Source organism: Gymnodraco acuticeps, unplaced genomic scaffold (genome assembly GCF_902827175.1).
Source record: "Gymnodraco acuticeps unplaced genomic scaffold, fGymAcu1.1, whole genome shotgun sequence".
Taxonomy (NCBI): Eukaryota; Metazoa; Chordata; class Actinopteri; order Perciformes; family Bathydraconidae; genus Gymnodraco; species Gymnodraco acuticeps.
The window spans coordinates 434,769-454,546 of NW_022990285.1; the positions used below are offsets into that span (position 1 = coordinate 434,769).

Genomic DNA, 19,778 nt, shown 5'->3' on the forward strand with positions numbered 1-19,778 from the left:
GAATTCTAAATTACAGACCTTAATTTAGGCATTTGCTTGTGATGAAGTAGGAATGCATCGATGGTTTTCCCTTTCCTTATGCACATGATGTGCTTATACTGGTGGCCAGACCTGTATCTATACATAGACTATGGTGTAGAGCATCTCACGCACACCGCCTGGATAAGGGGTGCCCGGGGCGCACCCTGCTAAAAGTGTGTTCACTACAGCTGCATATAACATGTTACATCGTCACTGAACATTGAACCGTACACGCGTTGAGGCGCCAGGAGCACCAGGGCAACCCCTGGTATGCAAACAAAATATATTCTTGACTACTCCTCCCCCGACAGCACCACCCTGCAAAATGCCACATCAGACAGCTCCTGATAGTGTAGAGTCATGAGCAGCAGTGGTGTGATGACACACCAGCTGGGACCAAAACACTGCTACTGCTTATTGGACATTTTCCCTAAAATCCAATGCCCCATTATTGGCTGTGCCCTAGAAAGAATTGGGCCCCGGGGCATCAGTCTGATTGATCAGAGTGCCGGTGCAGATGGCAGATGCAGACTGAGCGAGGCTGCCATAACCATGTTTTACTGGTCAGTGCCACAGCAGATGACTCCGACTTCACTCCTCTTTTTCCTCTGTCAGCTGTCCAGGAATCATGAAGTGTTTCTCAGTGTGGGTATGCTATGAGAGAAATAGCCATTCCTGAAATAGCACGGTTTAATATACAATGTGCAGACAGCAGCTGATTTCTAATGCAGTTGTTAGTGTGCTATTTTTTGACAGCAAGCTTCAGGGAAGGTAATTAAAGTAATCTGCATTTACGCTGAGAAGCAGCAAAGCATTTGATGGGAATTCTTTGTTGCTGATTAAACGCTTGCTCTTCAAGACAGCTCATTTGCATCTTAATTTGTTGGGTATTTTTGGCATTAAAGCCCAACCTGTGATTGTTAACTATAACGTTGTTGTTTTTTAAATAACAGAGCACACCATAGGATCAGTGACATTAGACGCCACATGAAGAAAACACTTACAGTAATGGTGTGTTTTATTATGTTTTTTAAAGCACCACATATTGCATAGATACTACCGGTGTGTATATTTATATTTACTCTACTTTAGGCTTTCTTTTAGCCTTCAACAACCAAGATAAATATTGGCTTTCCAGGCGCTTAATGTTCAACTTCTCTTTATTAAGCTAGCTTTTAACTTTGCCTTTTTGTTGCTAGGAATGAAGTATACACCAGGAACATTCTAGCTTTTTTACTATAAACAAATGCCTCTTGTTTCTGGAAACTAAATAGAGAAGATCAATGTGTTTACAACCAAAACAATGACAACAAATAGGATTAAAGCTCTATAGAAAAGCAGGGTAATGGTTCCCCGTGGATGCACCACTACGAGTGACACCTTCCACATTACCCACAGTCATTTGATCCATTGTTAATTAATAAATATTGATTAGTGCAGCTTCAAAGTCACATTCTGAACTTGTGTTGTCAGTGACTTTGATGGCAGTCCCTGGTGTCGGTCATATAACAGCCTAAACAGTTTCTAGGCATCTCTGGCATTCCAACATGTGTTCCCTAAACTTGCTCTTGGAATTCCCATTTGTTCCCCCGACCATCATGTCAAGATAGTATGTGGAAACGAGGACTCCGCTTTGAAATACACAGAAAGAAGTGATGAATGTGTGCACGCTATAAAAGGACTGCCCTCACAAAGTGGAGGGCTCTCGTTGTGCTCTCATGACTATAAATGTAACGTCTGGATAATAAGAGAATCTTCATTCTTTGCTGTTGTGTCTTGTGCCAATATATCGCTTCAGCCTTTAAAATACTTCATTTGTTTTGACTTTACCGGGAACAGTCTAGCCATCATGGATCCAAAGTTCTGTGCTCTACACAAATATAAAAATGACTATTCAAAAGTATTTCACAGTGTTTTTGGACAGAGGACAATTAATGTTCTTTTGGCTACAGCTATCGTTAGATTGACAGGACTCCTTTCTGCGGATTGATATGACTGCACATAGCCCTTTATCAGTGTCCCTAGCAACGTTATTGGAAAAAAGCAGAGTACTGAATTTACAAATTGACAAATCAGAATCAAGTACTAAACTAAGTCATGTAATGATGTGTTATTTTTACAATGCCTGTATTGTGATTACATTCAGACTATTATAACTTTCAAACCTTCTGTAATGTCACAGTGACAATTTAATTGGTCCTGAAGTAATTGGAGTTCTTATTAAAGCAAACATCTAATCCCTTGCCTCTTTCTGCTCACACTAGGATCCACTCATGTGGGGGATCCTCGAGCCACGTCGAACCCCAGCTCGCCCCCCTCCTCCCCCCCACACCCCCCCAGCGCCCTGGGCAGCGGCAGCTCTGATCCGGTGCTGAGCGGAGGCCTGAATGGAGTCCTGAGCTTGGCCGCGTACTGCAGCTCAGCAGGGGGTAGGTACACGTGCATAGGGAGATACTGTCTGCTCCAGGAGCTGAGAATCAATCACCCCACAGGGGACTTAGTGGAAGTTATGATGGGATAGTGGGCAGATGTCTTTCTGCAGTAGTTAGGAACAATGGCCAATGCTGTATTCTCCCACTGCGGCTGCAGCGGCAGCTGGATGTAGAAGAATGCTTGGCACGTGCCCTTATCTCACATGTTATATAAATGGAATTGATGTATTTTTTACATGGTACACGACATAAACCTAGTACCAACACAATTGTAACTTTTCAATTATTTATTAATTGAGCTGGATTCTGGTTAACCAATTTCTTATGAGGTGTTTTGCCTCTTAAATGTACTTGAAGTGTGCTGCAATGGCCTGGAAATTATGTTGCCAAGATGGATGCATCACTGGTAAAGGCTAGTTGCAAGTGGACATGTTAGCTTTTATAATGGACATACAGTAGCTTGGTCTCAACTAAATTATTAATAATATCAACAAAGCATAATAGAAGATACATTTTGATGGTGTCTCGCTCTATGTCCAATTCAAATACATATAAGTTGTCTCATTGGTTCTGGTTTTTCGAACCACAAAACTTGTTTTTTGCCACCATTTCAACACAGCTGTGTAAAATAGCAGTATACCTTGTCCAGTTTCAATTGATTTGGCTGCAGTACTTTGACCATTTCCCTTATATAATACTTTATTTCAATTTCACCACAGGAACAACCCCAAACTCACCAGTGAGCCTCCTCAAGTCACCGATATTCCCATCAGGCCGTGGGCCGTGGTCCGATGAGTGCTCCATCTGTTACGAGAACACGGTGGACACGGTTATCTACGCCTGTGGGCACATGTGTCTGTGCTACAGCTGCGGCATCAAACTCAAGAAGATGTCCAACGCCTGCTGTCCCATCTGCAGGAGGCAGATCAAAGACATTATCAAGACCTACCGGAGCACGTAGGACACACCGGCTGACAGTCTGCAGACGGACGGCTGACAGTGGGCCGGCCTCTTGGAATCAAACAGCAAAATCAGGGGAAGACATTTCTAAGTTCAGGGAAAAATAACTCTGGTACTTACATTTGGTATTTTCATGCAATTGGTTTACTCCCATTACCTTTTCCGAGGGGGTTCTGCCTGGCTGGGAGGGTCTCTGGAAGGTTCCACTGAGAACTTGATAGAAGTGTTTGCCCTCTCCTTGGCTCTGAAGACTTTTACGGAGAGGGAAAAAGTGAAACAATTCCAAAATGATTTCATTTGATGAGCCATGTTGTGAGATTTAGGGACTGTCACCCATCTGCACCAAAGCTAACGAGTTACTTCAGGGCCGAATGTCTCAATAATAGTCTTCTTAGAGGTGTCTCTGACCGACAGGTAATCATCTCAGAATGTCACAACTTGTGTCTGTGTGTTACTGAGCATCGGAGAGGATTAGTAAGCCTGGCATCGTGATTATAAAGTGATGGGTTTCTGTAATTGTCGTGGTGATTATCAGTAGGTGATGTGCTTAGAGATGAAAGGCAGTGCTGAGCAAATTAAGTAGGATTGTAACACCTCTTGTACTCGTATAATCTAATGTACCTTTATGGTAGTGCTATTGCAAATGTCGGTGGTAGCTATGTTGTTGTGCTAGCTGTGATAGCGGCTTGCTCTGCAATGTGGTATGTTGCACTGAAATCAGCCTCTCAGAAATGCCCCGCTATAGACGGAGAGGATAAAGACATTCAATCTACAAACCTACATCCAGGAGACTCAGCAGCTCCGACTCTTTAAAAGGAAACAGGAAGTGGAAACAAGGTGGAAAATAAATTTGGATTCTCCTCAGGGCCAGATATATTTTTTAAGAAGATGTGGACTATTTCCCAAACTTCACCTACAACCATGCCTGATACACTGTGAGCGTTAATGACGAATTAACAGGTCCTTTAGCTCCCATAACAACACATGAAGTCAAAGGATTGTTGCCATGGTATCAGCAGCCACCACAGATACAACACAGCCTCCTGCCTTAATAAACCAGAGAAGGTTCATTTGTTAGCGGCAGATGTATCATATTCTGTGATTGCTGCCGTTTTACAAAACCCTCGAAACGTTACCAAATAATGTTCGGCACAAACTGTCATAAAACTCAGAGGAACATAAAAGCACACACATTTAGAAATATTTTTGTAATATACTTTCCAATACTTCATATTAACGTTTAATACTCTTTGTGACAGGCCTTTCACCAGCAGCATAGAACCTTTATATAAATCAGTTCAGGGGCAGAGTTTAAAAAAAGAAATTGAATATTTTAAATATGTATATGATTCCAAACCCCCGAATATCAGTAAAAATATGTTGATACACACCCCAAAAAGGTAAAATACAGCATTTCAGCAGTAAGCCATAGCTTATTACAGGACACCACTGGAGCTATGAGGCTGTTTTTAATGACATTTGTAGATATTCAACAAATGGGGCTCAAACCTTTGCTGCTATGGTGTTTGCCAGCTGTCCCTTCTGGACTGACGGTGATGTTTCACACGTCCCGCCTCCCACATACAGTTTGATTACGCTACTGCTTGAAGTGTTAATTCACAATTGAATGTTAACTTATGTATTTAGAGAGATAAATATGCTTGTGCTTGAATTGAAAAAAACAAACAAAGAAAACAAGTTTTGTCTGTTTTTCTTTTAAAGTTTTCTTTTTGATTGATAATCATGATTCTAATATTCTGTTCATCCTAAACATTTAGAATATAAATATATTCTTGTTTTCTTATTGTGACAATATAGAGAGTTTCTTGTACTGTGCAGCAATAAGATAAATTGCAGTACACAATCAGACGATCATTGCTATGGGGTGCAAGATATAAAAGCTCTTGAATTTAGTTATTTTTTGTAATGTTATCCCCTTTCTGTATTTATATCTCTTATTATTATATGTTCTGAAAGCCATCACTGTATGGCGAAGATAAATGTCACTTTATAAAGCTACTGATTGTAATCTTGTAAATGTTTAGGCCAGCGTTGCTCTCCCAGACTCAACCATGGCATGTTTTACTTTACACACTCAGACCAAATGTAATAATTCATTTTTATTATATACATTATACAAATTTTGCAAAATCTGAATTAATTTAGGACTTTTAATAAGTGATATCAATTCTTTACAAAACACAAATTCAAAGTGAAATTATTTGGCTAAAGATTTTCCTCAGTACATAATTAAATACATGCCTTTTAATGAAAGGTATTATTATTTCATATAATTGTTTTGCATCCAGGATATACCACATGCTCCTTGAATGTTATTGATCCTGTATTATACTATTTATTTGTCCATGTGTGGACTTATTCCTCCATATTTGCTTCTCCTGTGTGTTTGCTTTCTTTACATTGCCACCACAAGGAGATGAATCCTCCGTCAGCGCAGTCAGAGATCCTTTCTGTAGACCTTAGAACTTTGTGTCATGCATGAGTAATCTGTGTGGACATCGGGACCAACAGTAGACGAGCATCAGAGCGGGAACGCTTAGTTAGTGTTCATGTAGACTGTGGCAGCAAATACTATATATATTGTATACTGTATATGGCCATTGTTGTGACACAGCAAAACTTTATTTTCTTTATTTTTCATTAGAAACAACAAGTGTTTGTTTGTGAACTCTCTTCAGTGCGAGTCGGATGATTGTGGTTAATAAACTTTCCAAATGTGATATAAAATGGTTTGTTTCATGATTGAAAAGAAACATTTACACGGATGATATTAAATTATCTTTACGTGAAAGGGGAATGTCCTTTTTTCAATCTAGACTTAGCTTGTTAGCAAGTTAATTGTATTTACAAACTCCTGAGAAAAAACATCTAGCTCTTCAGCTGCTAAGTGTATCCTACTGTACAGTATGTTCATTAGCTTGTTGCTAGCTGTGTCTGTTAGCAGCTTAGTGGCTATATCAGACCTGGGGCTTCATTTATAAACGGTGCTTATACGCTCAAAAGATGGCGTACGCCAGTTTCTACGCAATGTTTGCAATTTATAAAAAACAAACTTGACGGGAAAATGTGCGGTCCTCCACGCAAACTCTGACCCATGCGTACGCACTAACAACGGGAGAGACGAGAAACTGCGACACCGTTGGCAGAAGGAAGAATGGAGAGAAATATGTGGAAATAATATCATAAATAGAATGTTACCTCTCATTTATCATATATGAAGAATACATTTTCACACATTGATTAAAGCCAAACTTAAAATGATTTAACAATCGCCTGTTTGAGACTCCTCAGTGCACACAAACACATAACTTGGAGAAATAAATAAATACGGAAATGTTATTGATCACCCCTCGATTATGTTCTCTTGTTAAGAAATGTATTCTCATAAATGATGCGGTAAACAGAAGGACAGAATTACTTTAAACTGACGCCGTTTTGCTTCTCTATAGGTTGTATAGATACGAGCATAACTATTGTAGAGCCGATGAAAGGGAGTCAGAGGCGGTGTATTCAGAATGGACTTCCACACTTTATTATCCGTTAATCAAGACACGGTAAGTACCTGTGCTGCTCTGTATGACAAGTTAGCATGAATGACAACAAACCCCGGTACCCTCACTAACGGGTCCGGGTTGCAACACACACTAATCACACGGTGAATTATGTACTAATAATGTGTCACCACCAGTGTTGGGGAAGTTACTTTTAAAAAGTAGTGTTTGCTCGTTACTCGTTACTTCTTTAAAAAAGTAATCCCTTACGTTACTTAGTTACCCTCCATTTTTACGTTACTCGTTACTTTTACGTTACTTTTATGTTGCTCGACTTTGGGCAGAACCCCATCTCTGTTCCTAAATGTGTAGGCTTACATAAAGTTCTACTATGGAGGACATAACAGATATTTCTTTTGTGCTCTTTATTATTAAAAAATGCCACAGAGCACTTAACAAAACATTGGGCTATAGGCGTCAACACCACCACTAAACAATAATATCAAACAATATCAATATAAAATCATAATCATTAAGGGTTACGGGCTAGCCCCAAAATAGGTGCAAAGCTAGTGCAAATCATATCAATAGGCTACTAAATAGGCTTGGACTCGAAATATCATAATTTCCCCGGGGATTTTGAGCTACTAGCTTCATGCTAGCATGTTTTCCTTTCAAATGCTTGGTGAGGTTGGCAGTTGAGTTAACGGCAGTGGACACAAGTTTCTGGCCAGGGCACAATGTACACCTTACACTCACATTTTTCCCCTTAGTTTCAACAAGTTCGAAGTAATGGGAATACCTCCATCCCTCGAATGTTAGCGTTGGCTGCGCCTGCTTCTCGCTTGCCATCACTGCTTGCCATCACTGCTCTTCAGTCTTCATGCCACCACCAGCGGCCAGCCTCTATCACGTACAGTGTGGAATGAGAGCTCGTGTCTAATGCGTAAGCACACAGCTGAGTAGGCAGTGTCACTATCACTCGTCCCTGGGAAAAGTAACATTGCGGCGAATTGAAGAAGAAACTACATTACCAAATTTTCCGTAGTAGCGCGTTAGACTACTTTTTACCCGGCAAAAGTAACGCGTTACACCCAACACTGGTCACCACACAAGCCCCCCCAGAATTCACCCGTAAATAAAGTCAGCTTGGCGGGGAGGAACGACAGGTCGACCCCCACGACTCCTGAGCACGGGAGCTGGAAAAATGACCTCTGCCCGTGCGGCCTCCGGAAGAGGCGAGACCGGAACAACAAGTCTCAATTCCGTGACAGGGATCAAGGCCGGGGGGCGCCCCCGTCGCGGAGGTCGTGCCAGCACCACCGGCTGGCCCAAATACAAATGGGCCGCCTTCACCCGGTCCACATAGACGTGCTTGGCCTTACCACCCAGGTCGACCACAAGGTGTTTATTCCCGTGCTCCAAAACTCAGAAAGGTCCATCGTAAGGAGGCCGTAGAGGAGGCCGTAGAGGACCCCTGCGCGCATCGTGCCGTATGAAGACATGCTCTGCCGAGCGGAGATCTGCGGGTACCCGGGACACCTGAGTACTATGTTGGGCAGTGGGAACCGGAGCAAAAGCCAGTGGAACACTGCAGATCTTCCTTGGGCGCGGTCCGCAGGCCCAGCATTACCCAAGGCAGCTTGTCGACCCAATTTCCGTCCTTCAGGCCGGCTCTGAGTGCTGCCTTCATGGAGCGATGGAAACGTTCACAGAGGCTGTAAGCCTGAGGGTGATAAGCGGTTGTCCTGTGAAGCTTAACCCCCAGACCACACGCCACGGCGTTCCAGAGCTCAGACGTGAACTGCGAACCCCAGAGCTCAGACCGGAACTGCGAACCCCGGTCAGAGGAAATATCCGACGGGGTGCCAAACCGACACACCCACGTCGCAATGAAAGCCCGGGTTATGTCAGCCACCGACGTCGACACGAGAGGAACCGCCTCCAGCCAACGGGTCGTCCTGTCCACCATGGTGAGGAGGTAGGAAAAACCCTGAGAGGAGGGCAATGGACCCACTAGGTCCTCTCCGGCACCATGAAACGTTCCAAAGGGGCTTTCGTGTGGTGATGCACCTTAGCACGCTGACAAGCCACGCACTCACTAGCCCAAGTCCTCACGTCCTTTTTTAGTCCCTGCCAGACGAACTTCGCGGCCACCAAGCGCACCGAAGGTTTACCGCCGGGGTGAGACAGGTCGTGCACCGCCTCGAAAACAGATCGCCTCCAACTGGCGGGAACGACCGGCCGCGACAGGCCTGTGGAGACGTCGCACAGGAGAGTAACGCCTGTGTCACCAAAAACCACGTCTTCCAAGCGCAGCCCCAAACTGTCCTCCTTCAGGGCCTGTACGCCGGGGTCCGTGACCTGGTCCGCCGCCATGCGGGTATAGTCCAGGCCCAACTGGACGGCCCCGATGACGACCCTGGAGAGGCAATCTGCGACCAGGTTCGATTTACCAGCCACGTGCTTAATGTCTGTGGTGAACTCCGAGATGTAAGACAGCTGCCGCTGCTGATGTGCAGACCAAGGCTCTGCCACTTTTGACATGGCAAACGTGAGCAGCTTGTGGTCGATAAACGCCGTAAATTCACGGCCTTCCAGCAAAAAACGGAAGTGCCGCACGGCCAGCCAGAGTCCAAGGAGCTCTCGGTCAAAGGCGCTGTACCTGCGTTCCCTGGGCGTCAGCTGACGGCTGAAAAAGGCAAGTGGCTACCAAGCGCCCTTCACCCACTGCTCGTGCACCGCACCAACGGCATAGTCCGATGCGTCTGTGGTAATGGAGATGGGAGCCGTGGATGACGGGTGCGCCAACAGGGCCGCCTGAGCCAACGCGGTCTTGACCTCCGTAAAAGCAAACTCAGCTTCCGCCGTCCAGTCGATCGCCTGGATGGGGGTCGTACCCTTCAAAACCTCATACAGCGGCCGCATAATGTGTGCGGCCCGGGCGCTGAAACGGTGGTAGAAAGCACCATCCCCAGGAACTCACAGAGCGACCGGGCTGTGAGCGGGCGAGGAAAAGTCGCAACAGCCTCAACCTTTGCCGGCAGGGGTGCTGCACCGCCTTTGGTGACGCGGTGTCCGAGGAAGTCAATGTCAAACACTCCGAACTGGCACTTTGCAGGATTGATTATCAACCCGTGTTGGCTGAGCCTCGTGAAAAGGGCTTGGAGGTGTGACAGGTGCTCTTCCACCGAAGCGCTGGCGACGAGTATGTCGTCCAGGTAGACGAACACAAACGGCAGGTCCCGTAGCACCAAATCCATCAGGCGCTGGAACGTTTGAGCGGCGTTCTTGAGCCCAAAAGGCATCCGCAGGAACTCGAAAAGTCCAAACGGCGTTATCACTGCCATCTTGGGAACGTCCAGGGGATGTATGGGCACCTGGTGGTATCCGCGCACAAGGTCCACTTTAGAAAACACCAGCATACCGGCCAGATGTGCTGAAAAATCTTGAATGTGCGGCACCGGCTAGCGGTCATGACTCCACTCCGGAGGGATTCCCCGATCATTTCTTACAGTTTCTCATCAAGGGGGTGTCTCCTGTCCCCGGTACAAACACACTGCCTGAGAAAGGCTATGTGTATTTTCTTTGTCATTACCCTTTTTCGGACCACTTATTTATATATTTTGGTGACAATCCTGTTATGTATGTGTCACATCAGGTGTGACTGTGCCTTTAAGATGGCACCGGGAGTTTGGGGATGTGTGAACCAGATAGTTAGTTGTTGTTGTGTTGTCATGGCAGCGTGTCCAATAACGTGTTCAATAAACGGTCAACCTAAATGTCGTAGTCCATAGTCTTATATATACAACAGATCCGACCTCCATGCTGCTACTCTGGTTCAAACTGCATCCACCAAACAATATGATTTATCTCGACCGTAGGATGTGCCGTACGCAAGTCCTGTGCCGGTACGCAGTCTTTTATGAATCGGAAAATGGCTGTGCGTATTTATTTGCTTTGTCCTACGTAAGCAACCTTCCCACGTCAATCCTACGCAAGGCTTTATAAATGAGGCCCTTGCTCACTAGAAACTACTGCCAGCTGCATCTGGAAACATGATTTACGATGTTTAATACTTTATTTAAACAGGTAGTCTCATTGAGATTGGAATCTCTTTTTTCAAGAGGGACTTGTGTACCAACAAAATAAACATATACAGTTGAGCATAGACAGACTGACAGATGATTCAAGAAAAGCCTTTACAAGTGTGATACTTTACTACAAGCGTTTATGGCTCAAGTGAAATAAGAGAATGTAAATTAATATCTTTTGGAGCTTTTGGATGCAGTAATTAAACCCCCTTTTTTGAAATACAATGCAACCTAATAGCATATAGGCATAGCTTGTATTAAAATGTCCTGAAAGTAAATGTAAACAGAGCGCGGAGGTAACTAGGCATTCAGTAGAGCCATATAAATAAAATCCATACAATGCTTTATACTTTTGTTTGAAAGAAGGAGTATCACGATATAGTGTCAGAAGCACGGGTAGCTAACATCTATAGATCATATCCCCAATATTAAGCCCTGTCAAGAAATGTGACTTGTCTACAAATTTAATTTTGACCTTCAGTCTGCTTGATAGATGTTAAAGAATGCTAAAGCGCTGTGTAGAACTAAGATAAACTGCAGACTAAGTTGATCATGTTGTGGGTTTGTCACTATAAGCGATGCCTCTCACAATACACAGTTTTACCCATTGTTAATACAAACATATCGATTAACTGAGAGTAGTTTGTAAGTCTTTACATCACCTATAGAGTGACCACATGACTGATTAGCAAGTCAAGTGGTCAAGGTCCAACTGGAATAATGACTAATCGATTCACCTGTAAATAATGTTTAGGTTGTGCAAAGAGAAAGCCAGGGTCACTTTGAGGACCACTCACCTTTAGTTTGCTTACATGGCATATGTTTGTGTAAATCAACTGTGTTTGTTTACTGCTGTTCCTATGGTCAATAATGATCTGTCAATCTTGCCTATTGAGGCTAAATAAACAAACAAGACTATATAAAAGAACGTACTCACCTAGATGTCACTCATGGTTTGTGGACTATGGTTTTGAAGCCTATCGTGGCAATTAGGCCAACGCCATCTTGTTAATTTGGAAGCATAAATGACACGGTAGGGAGGAGATTAGTGCAAAGACAAAGAGCTACATTTTGTAATAATCACTGACTGTTAAAGATTTAAGACCCCTAACCCTAACCCTAATCGGACAACCCTGTGGTAGGGACCTGCCAATCATTAGCAACTCCCTAAAGCATACCCTACTTTTTCCTGTGTTTGGGCAGCTATACGATGGTGGTGAATGGGCATCTACCAATAAGAGAGTCAGGCCATAGGGACTTGGCTTGGCAACTGGAAGGTCACCAGTTCAAGTCCCGGCAAGACCAAGTGCTACCGAGGTGTTCCTGAGCAAGGTACCGTTCCCTACACTGCTCCCTGGGCGCCGTACATAATAATGGCAGCCCACTGCTCCTAACACTAGGATGGGTCAAATGCAGAGAAACCGTGTTGTTACTAGTACCTGTACTATGTAATGACAATTAAAGTTAAAAAAATGCAGTCAACATGTCATGAGGCAAATACTCAACCCCAAATTGGACCCAAAGACATTTCTACAGGGCTGAATGGAATGATAGTCACTTTGGATAAAATTACGTAATTTAATGCAATACAATATTGTACTCTTAACGGGACTAACATTTAAAATAACACCATGTTGTAATGATGTAGAAACATTACATTTTTCTCATAGACTCCTATACAAACTGAACATTTTGCAATGTTGGTGCTGCCCCTTACTGGCCATTAGAAAGAACACAATTGGGTTAAGGCTTCACTTTATCCCCAGAGGTTGCTCCTTGGAAACGTCTTTAAAAGGCTCAGGACATTTTTTATTTCTTCCACAGTCTCATGAAAACCAAGAAAACTCCCTCTTTTGATGAAGATAAAGTGATAGTTAAAAGCTCTAGCTAGCGCAAGCCGGTTAATGAACCTTGTTTGTGTCTTTAACTTCAATTTCAAGGTAAAGAAGCAACTATCACGATCAGATAAGACTACTCCATTGACTCCATTGGTATTCATCGTGTGAGTCTTGCAGTACAGTGCAAAGTGTTGTTTTTTCTTTGTCAGAGGTTTGTTATAAATAAACATATGACATTGTGTTTACTGTAGCATGTTTTCTGCAACAGTTGTTCCCACTCCACATGATGAACTTTCTTCCTAACTGGTGTAATACTGGAAGTTCTAAAAGTAGTTTTAATAGTGTTTGTATGCACTTGGCCTCTGAAACTGAGACCTAAAGGATCTGAAATGTTAGTTGGCCTGTAATAGATATAGCCAGCAGTGCCCTTTGAGGTCCCGGTGAAAAACAATGTTAAGTCATGTGGGGGCCCAGCCCAACATAATGTGCTGTAGCCCCTATCCCAGCCACAGCTGCTGGGGGACTTCACGGTGACAGGCAGGGATAACGGCCCGTCTACACTACAGGCAGGGATAACGGCCCGTCTACACTACAGGCATAACAAAATCTTGAAGCTGGGCGTGTCTGAAGCTTGGCGATTTTTTTGCGAGCAACGCGACCAACAACCAATCACATGAATCTCCCGCCCCCGACATACAAAGCAATAGCAATGTTAAAACGAAGTAAACTGGATATAAAATCCCTAAACAGGCGAAAACCTACCAGTTTCACCCACTGTCTCTGCCACCTCCCTCCATGCCTGGTTCCTCCGGTTTGTATCCCGGTAAATAGTTCTGGTCGGAAAGGACCGGGTGATTTGCTACCGTAATTTCTCGTTTGGAATATGAGGGAATGAACTGCGGTCTGGCTCTCCCAGCTTGTACGCGGTTTGATTGGCTAGCGCTTGTACTGGCGGGAATTGCAAAAACGGGATTTGATTGGCTGACGCCAGCTTCGAGCAAGCATCGAGCCTCAAAAGTTGAACATTGTTCAACTTTTGAAGCCAATAGACGCTCGCGATGCTTGCAACGCCTTGCCATGCTACCCACAATGCAGTTCGGCGAAGTTTGAAAATATCCTACGTCACCCCATTCAAATGAATGGGCGAAGCGTTGAAAGCATTTTTTGACGCCTGTAGTGTAGACGGGCCGAAGGAGATCAGTGGAAATACCTGCACGCTGCTGTGAGATATAAAATGTAGATGTGCTAAAATGACTGCACTATGAATTCATGAAGCACCTCTTCCAGATGTCTCTTCAGAGCGACTTGATATCCATCTGTCTGCAATATACCGACTCCTGACATCTTCACACAAAGGAAGTGACTGAGGCATTCAAATTAAATGAGTAATAATGTCATGAAAAGAATAATCCAGACAAGTGTATCTAATACTGTTCATCTGAGCATTCATAACCCTGCCAAAGATCTTCCTCCTTCAATGTTCAAAACCAATGTTAGTAGTTATGGTGGAAGAGAAAAAAATACCATTCATATCAGAATTTCATTACGACACTCAATGACAACGTACTTATTGAGTTGGTAATATGCAGGTCTATTCATATGAAAATGTCTCCGTCCCATCAGCACTGATGCTGTCTGCAGGGAGGCTCCAGACCGCCATCTAGTGGAGAGACGCTGCTACACCTCCACCCTGTTAGCAACATATGAAGGGCTTCATTACACTGAACAAAACTGAAACGTTGACCTTCATGCAATGTGTATGTCAACAAATTACTAATTGAATAAGGTTAATTGAAAGACTTATTATTATATATTATGCAATTAAAGTAAACGTTTCAGTTTATTCAGTGTAGGACAATGGAATTGTTTTGTTATATATTTAATAAAACATCTTAATATTCACTTTTTCTGGAGCCAAAGGTCCTCTTTGGTGGGTGACCAAATGCTCTTATGTTGTTTTTGTTGTTTCTTTTACATTTGTGACAGCTCAGCACTTGGTTTTAGATGGTTTAAACATATTTAAGCTGCACTGATGAATGCTGTTATATTAAGGATGTGTAAACGTGCAAAGTAGTGTTATTTTGTATCATATGTCAAAGGTTCTTTATTCTATAAACTAATGATTTCATATTACTGTTGTGTGTTTTAGTAGGAGCTTTTTGAAAATACCAGTATAGCTTGCACATTTTTTGTACGCAGGGACCCAAGTCGATAGTCCTTGTAAGATAAATACGCAACATGAGGGTCAAACTGAGAGGGACTCCATATTCTGTTAGTGTTCAGAAGCTTTTGATGTCAGCTTTCTGTAATAACCAAGCAATGTTAGAAAAATAATTTAGCATTTAAAACATTGTGTAATGTGATGTGAAACTCTGCCCATACAGTCGGTTAAATAAGAATAATCCCAGCAGGAACTGCATCCACATTGGTTGTCGTCCCGACTGGTTCCTAACTGGAACCTGACCCTTTTTCCTCTCAACGGCCATTTACATTTTTTCAACATCCTCTGAGGGCCGTACAAATTATTGACCTCTGCTTAAAAATACTAAAATCACAGCCCATTCATTTTGCCTTTCTTTCACGCTGTGCAAAGAAAAAGCAACCTCTTGATATCTTACCATGACTCGCGTATGCATGCACGTGCACGGTGTGGCATGACCACCAAAACAGAAAGATATGGACACAAGATGTTTGCAAATGTATTTAGTTTCCTATCCATGTGGACATCATTTAAGTGGGGGGAGGGGGCCTAACCTCCTCTAGGGGAGTCCGGGGGCATGCTCCCCCGGGAAGATTTTTTTTTTTAAATGTTGAAGTTAAAAGCATCAATCTGGTGCACTTTGAGAGCAACATTAGGAGCTCTATGGATACATCTCTCAACACCCATATGAAACAGAACTGTAAACAGATTTATCTTTCTTTATGGATATTTTAGAAAAATCACTCGCCTTTCAAACTGTATTCTTGTTTATTAATTACAACTTTTTTTACAATCATATAGTATCTTATACCCGTTTACTTTATTCTCTTATTTTTTTATAACTATGATGATCATATAAAGATGTGCCTTTACCTCACTGGTTGTAGAAAAAGCTTATATTCGTTAGCATAGCTAGCTAACCAGATGCTAATAACAACAAAGTTATTGACTGCATGATCAGTATGACAGATGAACAGATCGCCACTGGGCTTTCTTTCAACTAAAGACTTATGGGTACTGCAATTTTTGAACTGCAAGAGCCGCGTTCTGGTGCTCTCCGTCAGAGCTACACTCCTGTCAGACGAGAAATATACCACGTTAGGCTCTTGTTGTGTTCAAGGACCCTAACCTTGGCCAGGAAAAACTTGTTTAATTATTTTGCGGTCTCGATTTCTTAAATGTTTTTCATTTTTGCATGTGTTTATAAATTACCTCGAGGGCCGTTTCAAATGGTCTCGCGAGCCGTATATGGCCCGGGGGCCGGAGGTTCCCCACCCCTGAGCTAAAGACTTAGATATCTGTGAAGACCAAACATTAAGCTAGCACTATCTTGATATTTGTGTATACTAGGGGTGTAACGGTTCATATAATTTACGGTTCGGTATGTACCTCGGTTTGGGGGTCACGGTTCGGTACGGGTTCGGTACAACAAGAAAAAGCTAAAAAAAAAGTCCCAAATGCATAATTCCATGTTTGTTGTTATTTATTTTTTAACAGTAGTGCAAGTTTCAGTATAAAAAGAAGGAACTCTAACATTTTGAATAATTAACTGTATTACACGGTTAAAAACAAACCACAAACAGTACCACACACACTCAGATGGCCACATTATCTATAATGGCTGATGTCAAACAAAAAGGTTTCATCAAGCTGTAAAACTAAAAATAATGTCTTGAAAATATTACAAAATAAATAATAAGAAAGTGTTTCAATGGCGCATAGCCATTGAAATATATGCCAATAGTTTCCGTTATTTATTTTGGTCTCTCGGCTTTCATGTCTATTGTCGTCTTAAAAACAACGGGCATAAGCTGTTGAACTGCTGTTGTCTTTTGCCGGGCTCCGGTGATTGGCAAATCTGGGTGATGCCTTCTGATATCATTTAGCATGTTTGGCGTGTGTTACCATTAGCATACCGCACTGCTGTCGAACAACGCCGACACACCGACCTCCCGATCCATCACTCACACTCCATCGTTATTGTAGTCCACAGGGAACCCAACATGTTCCCACACAGCTGATTTAAAAGAAGCGGGTGGGTCTTCTAGCTCCTGTGTGTTTTCTGTGTCACTACCCGATCTGCATCCCTGCCCTATCTGCAGTGCGCATATGCGAGATGGTCCGCCATATTGGAAAACCCCATACGGCAACTCTAATAGGACATTTGATGTCTAGACGGCTGCCCGATTTGCATCGTGCATGCGCGAGTCATAAACGTCTCAAATATCTATACAAAAATCTTTTGTTATTTTATTTTATTTGAAATAAAATGAAGGACATTCACAGTTAATGTAATCAGATATAAATTATGAATGCCATACATATTGCATACATATTCATTATCAATATTTCTTCGTATGTATGATAGCTGTCTAACAGAAGTTAAATCCATTTCTCACTTATTCTGACAATGTACTTAACCCAATATAATAAAATGACCAAATAAAAGGAGTTGTTAAATAATAGTGAAGTCACGTTGTAATAACAATAACTCATTGCTCTCGTTCAGATTAATATTGTCGGGTTTTTTGAGTGTTCTTTTTCTGCTTTGCCAAACGCCACTGTGTCAAGTGTCCTATTTGGGTTGCTGTACGGAGTTGTCCAATATGGCGGACTATCTCGCACATGCGCACTAGAGATGGCAAATTCGGATCCTTTTACGGACACGTAAAAAGTAGGGGTGCTGGAGGCGGGGCTGCGAATGGTGTACATTTAAAAACGTCATGTTACTGTTGTTGAAATCTCTCCCCACTTTTGTCCGCACCCCCTAAATAAAATGACTTCCCAGTTCCCGCGGCTATGCTCGGTCTGCTGAGTCAGACATTGAAGAGATCCGGATCATACGAGTCCTTTGAGTCATATGAGTCAGCGTAGAAATCCTACCGGTGAAACCCAAAAGTTGTTGCATTTCACGAGCATATTAAACTAACGTTACATTAACCTCCGCTACACAGTGTCTTTTGCTTTAATAAAAAATGTTGATCACAAAAAAAAGGGTTATTTTGCGATTTGGCGAATCTGAGTCTGCTGTTGACTCGTGCATGAGGACGAGTCTGCTGGATCTCTGGATCTGCTGCTATACGGTTACGGCTCTGAGTCCGCACGAGTCTGCTATGTTTTGCACAGTGAGTCAGGATTTGCGAATCTCTGAGTCTTGTGGAGAATTGAAGATTTTATCACCTGATATATAAGACGTTTGAATGGCAGAAAGTCCTCCCTCCAGATATTGAGGGAGGCCCCTTGAGTTTCCCTGTTAATTATCAATAGTATGTGCAAATAACAGGGGAAGCCAAAGGGGGATTTTCCTCAGATTTAATGCAGTTACATTCTTGTAGTTAATGATGCATGTCCTGCAGACCCAGAAAAAGCCTTGAGAATTGAGTCACACAGTTAAGAGAGACAATAGTCCTTCTGAATTATCAATAAATGTATTCAGTCCAGTAAAGCAGACCCCAAGGTGAAGGGAAGTTCACAGAAGCCCTTAGGCTACAAGAACAATCAACTTCTGTTAATGATAAAGATGTGTGTGCGTTAAAGATGTTTGGGGAAGAAGTGTGTCTATTGCAGCAGCTAGATGGGATTACTGCTCAAAACGATACCTGTACTTGTGTTTTATTGACTTCTCTGTTTGATTCTTTCATGAAGTGGGGACTAAATTGCCACAACATTGTGAAGTAGTTGGCTTAAATGTGCTTAAATTACTCTGTGGGAAATAAGGAGCAGGTTTGCATGACAGGAGACTAGAAATGATGGGGGAGGGGAGCAGAGAGGGAAGTCTGAAGAATGTGTGTGTGTGAAAGCTGCAGATCCCAGCCCATCGTTTGTATATGGGCCAATAGATAACCTGTATGGGAGTAGCATCCACACAGCTCCTCCCGTTGTTTTTACAATATCTCCTGTTGAGTCCTTGTGTCCGGTCTCTCTTCCTCCTGCTGCCAAGACAAAGTAAGTAAGATTTCCCGGCGGGAGGAACCAGAGCCGGAGTAATCCGGATTACTTCGTGATGTTGTGTTATTGTATCTTTTGCCATTAAATCAGCATATTTGTTATAACTTTACCAATGGTTGCTGTGAATTCTTCCTCTGTTAATCTGACCCATTCACAAAAGGACGCGCGGAGGCAGAGGGGGGCCTTAGAGCCCCCGCCAAAGAATGACGTCTGCCACAACAGTCTGCTGTTGACTCGTGCACAATAGCCGCGGGAAGTAGGGGTGCTGGAGGTGGGGCTGCGAATGGTGTACATTTGAAAAACGTCATGTTACTGTTGTTGAAATCTCTCCCCACTTTTGTCCGCACCCCATAAATAAAATGACTTCCCAGTTCCCGCGGCTATGCTCGGGAACTGGGACCTTCAATGATGAGTCTGGATCTCTGGATCTGCTATACGGTTACGGCTCTGAGTCCGCACGAGTCTGCAGGAAGTATCACTGATCCGCGTCCACACCCCTGAGCCAAACGATAACTTCTGGCAGCTATCCTACTACTTGCTAAAGGCTAGGCAGATGGACTGGGGTACGTTGTAATGTGATTTGACATGTTATAAGGAGATAGTGATGTGTCGGTCGCGAACGAGCCGATTCTTTTGAACGGCTCTTTGGTACGAACGAGGGGAACTGAGTAGTACTTCGTGAGAGCCGTTCTTTTTATCGTTCAATCATTGGTCTGCACTCACTGCCTGCCAAAACCCACTCGCCTTTTAAAAAGCTTGAAGACCCGCCCCTA

General features: G+C 43.1%; 1 protein-coding gene across 1 annotated transcript in view; it reads left to right on the forward strand.

Moving 5' to 3' along the window:
* neurl1aa (neuralized E3 ubiquitin protein ligase 1Aa) overlaps positions 1-6,161 on the forward strand; it is a 50,117-nt gene extending 43,956 nt beyond the window's left edge. Inside the window, exons 5-6 of the mRNA XM_034221816.1 lie at positions 2,286-2,450; positions 3,173-6,161. Coding sequence (XP_034077707.1) covers positions 2,286-2,450; positions 3,173-3,414 — 407 coding nt within the window. The 3' untranslated portion in view covers positions 3,415-6,161. The remainder of the gene's footprint in view (positions 1-2,285; positions 2,451-3,172) is intronic.
* The last annotated feature ends 13,617 nt before the right edge of the window (positions 6,162-19,778 follow it).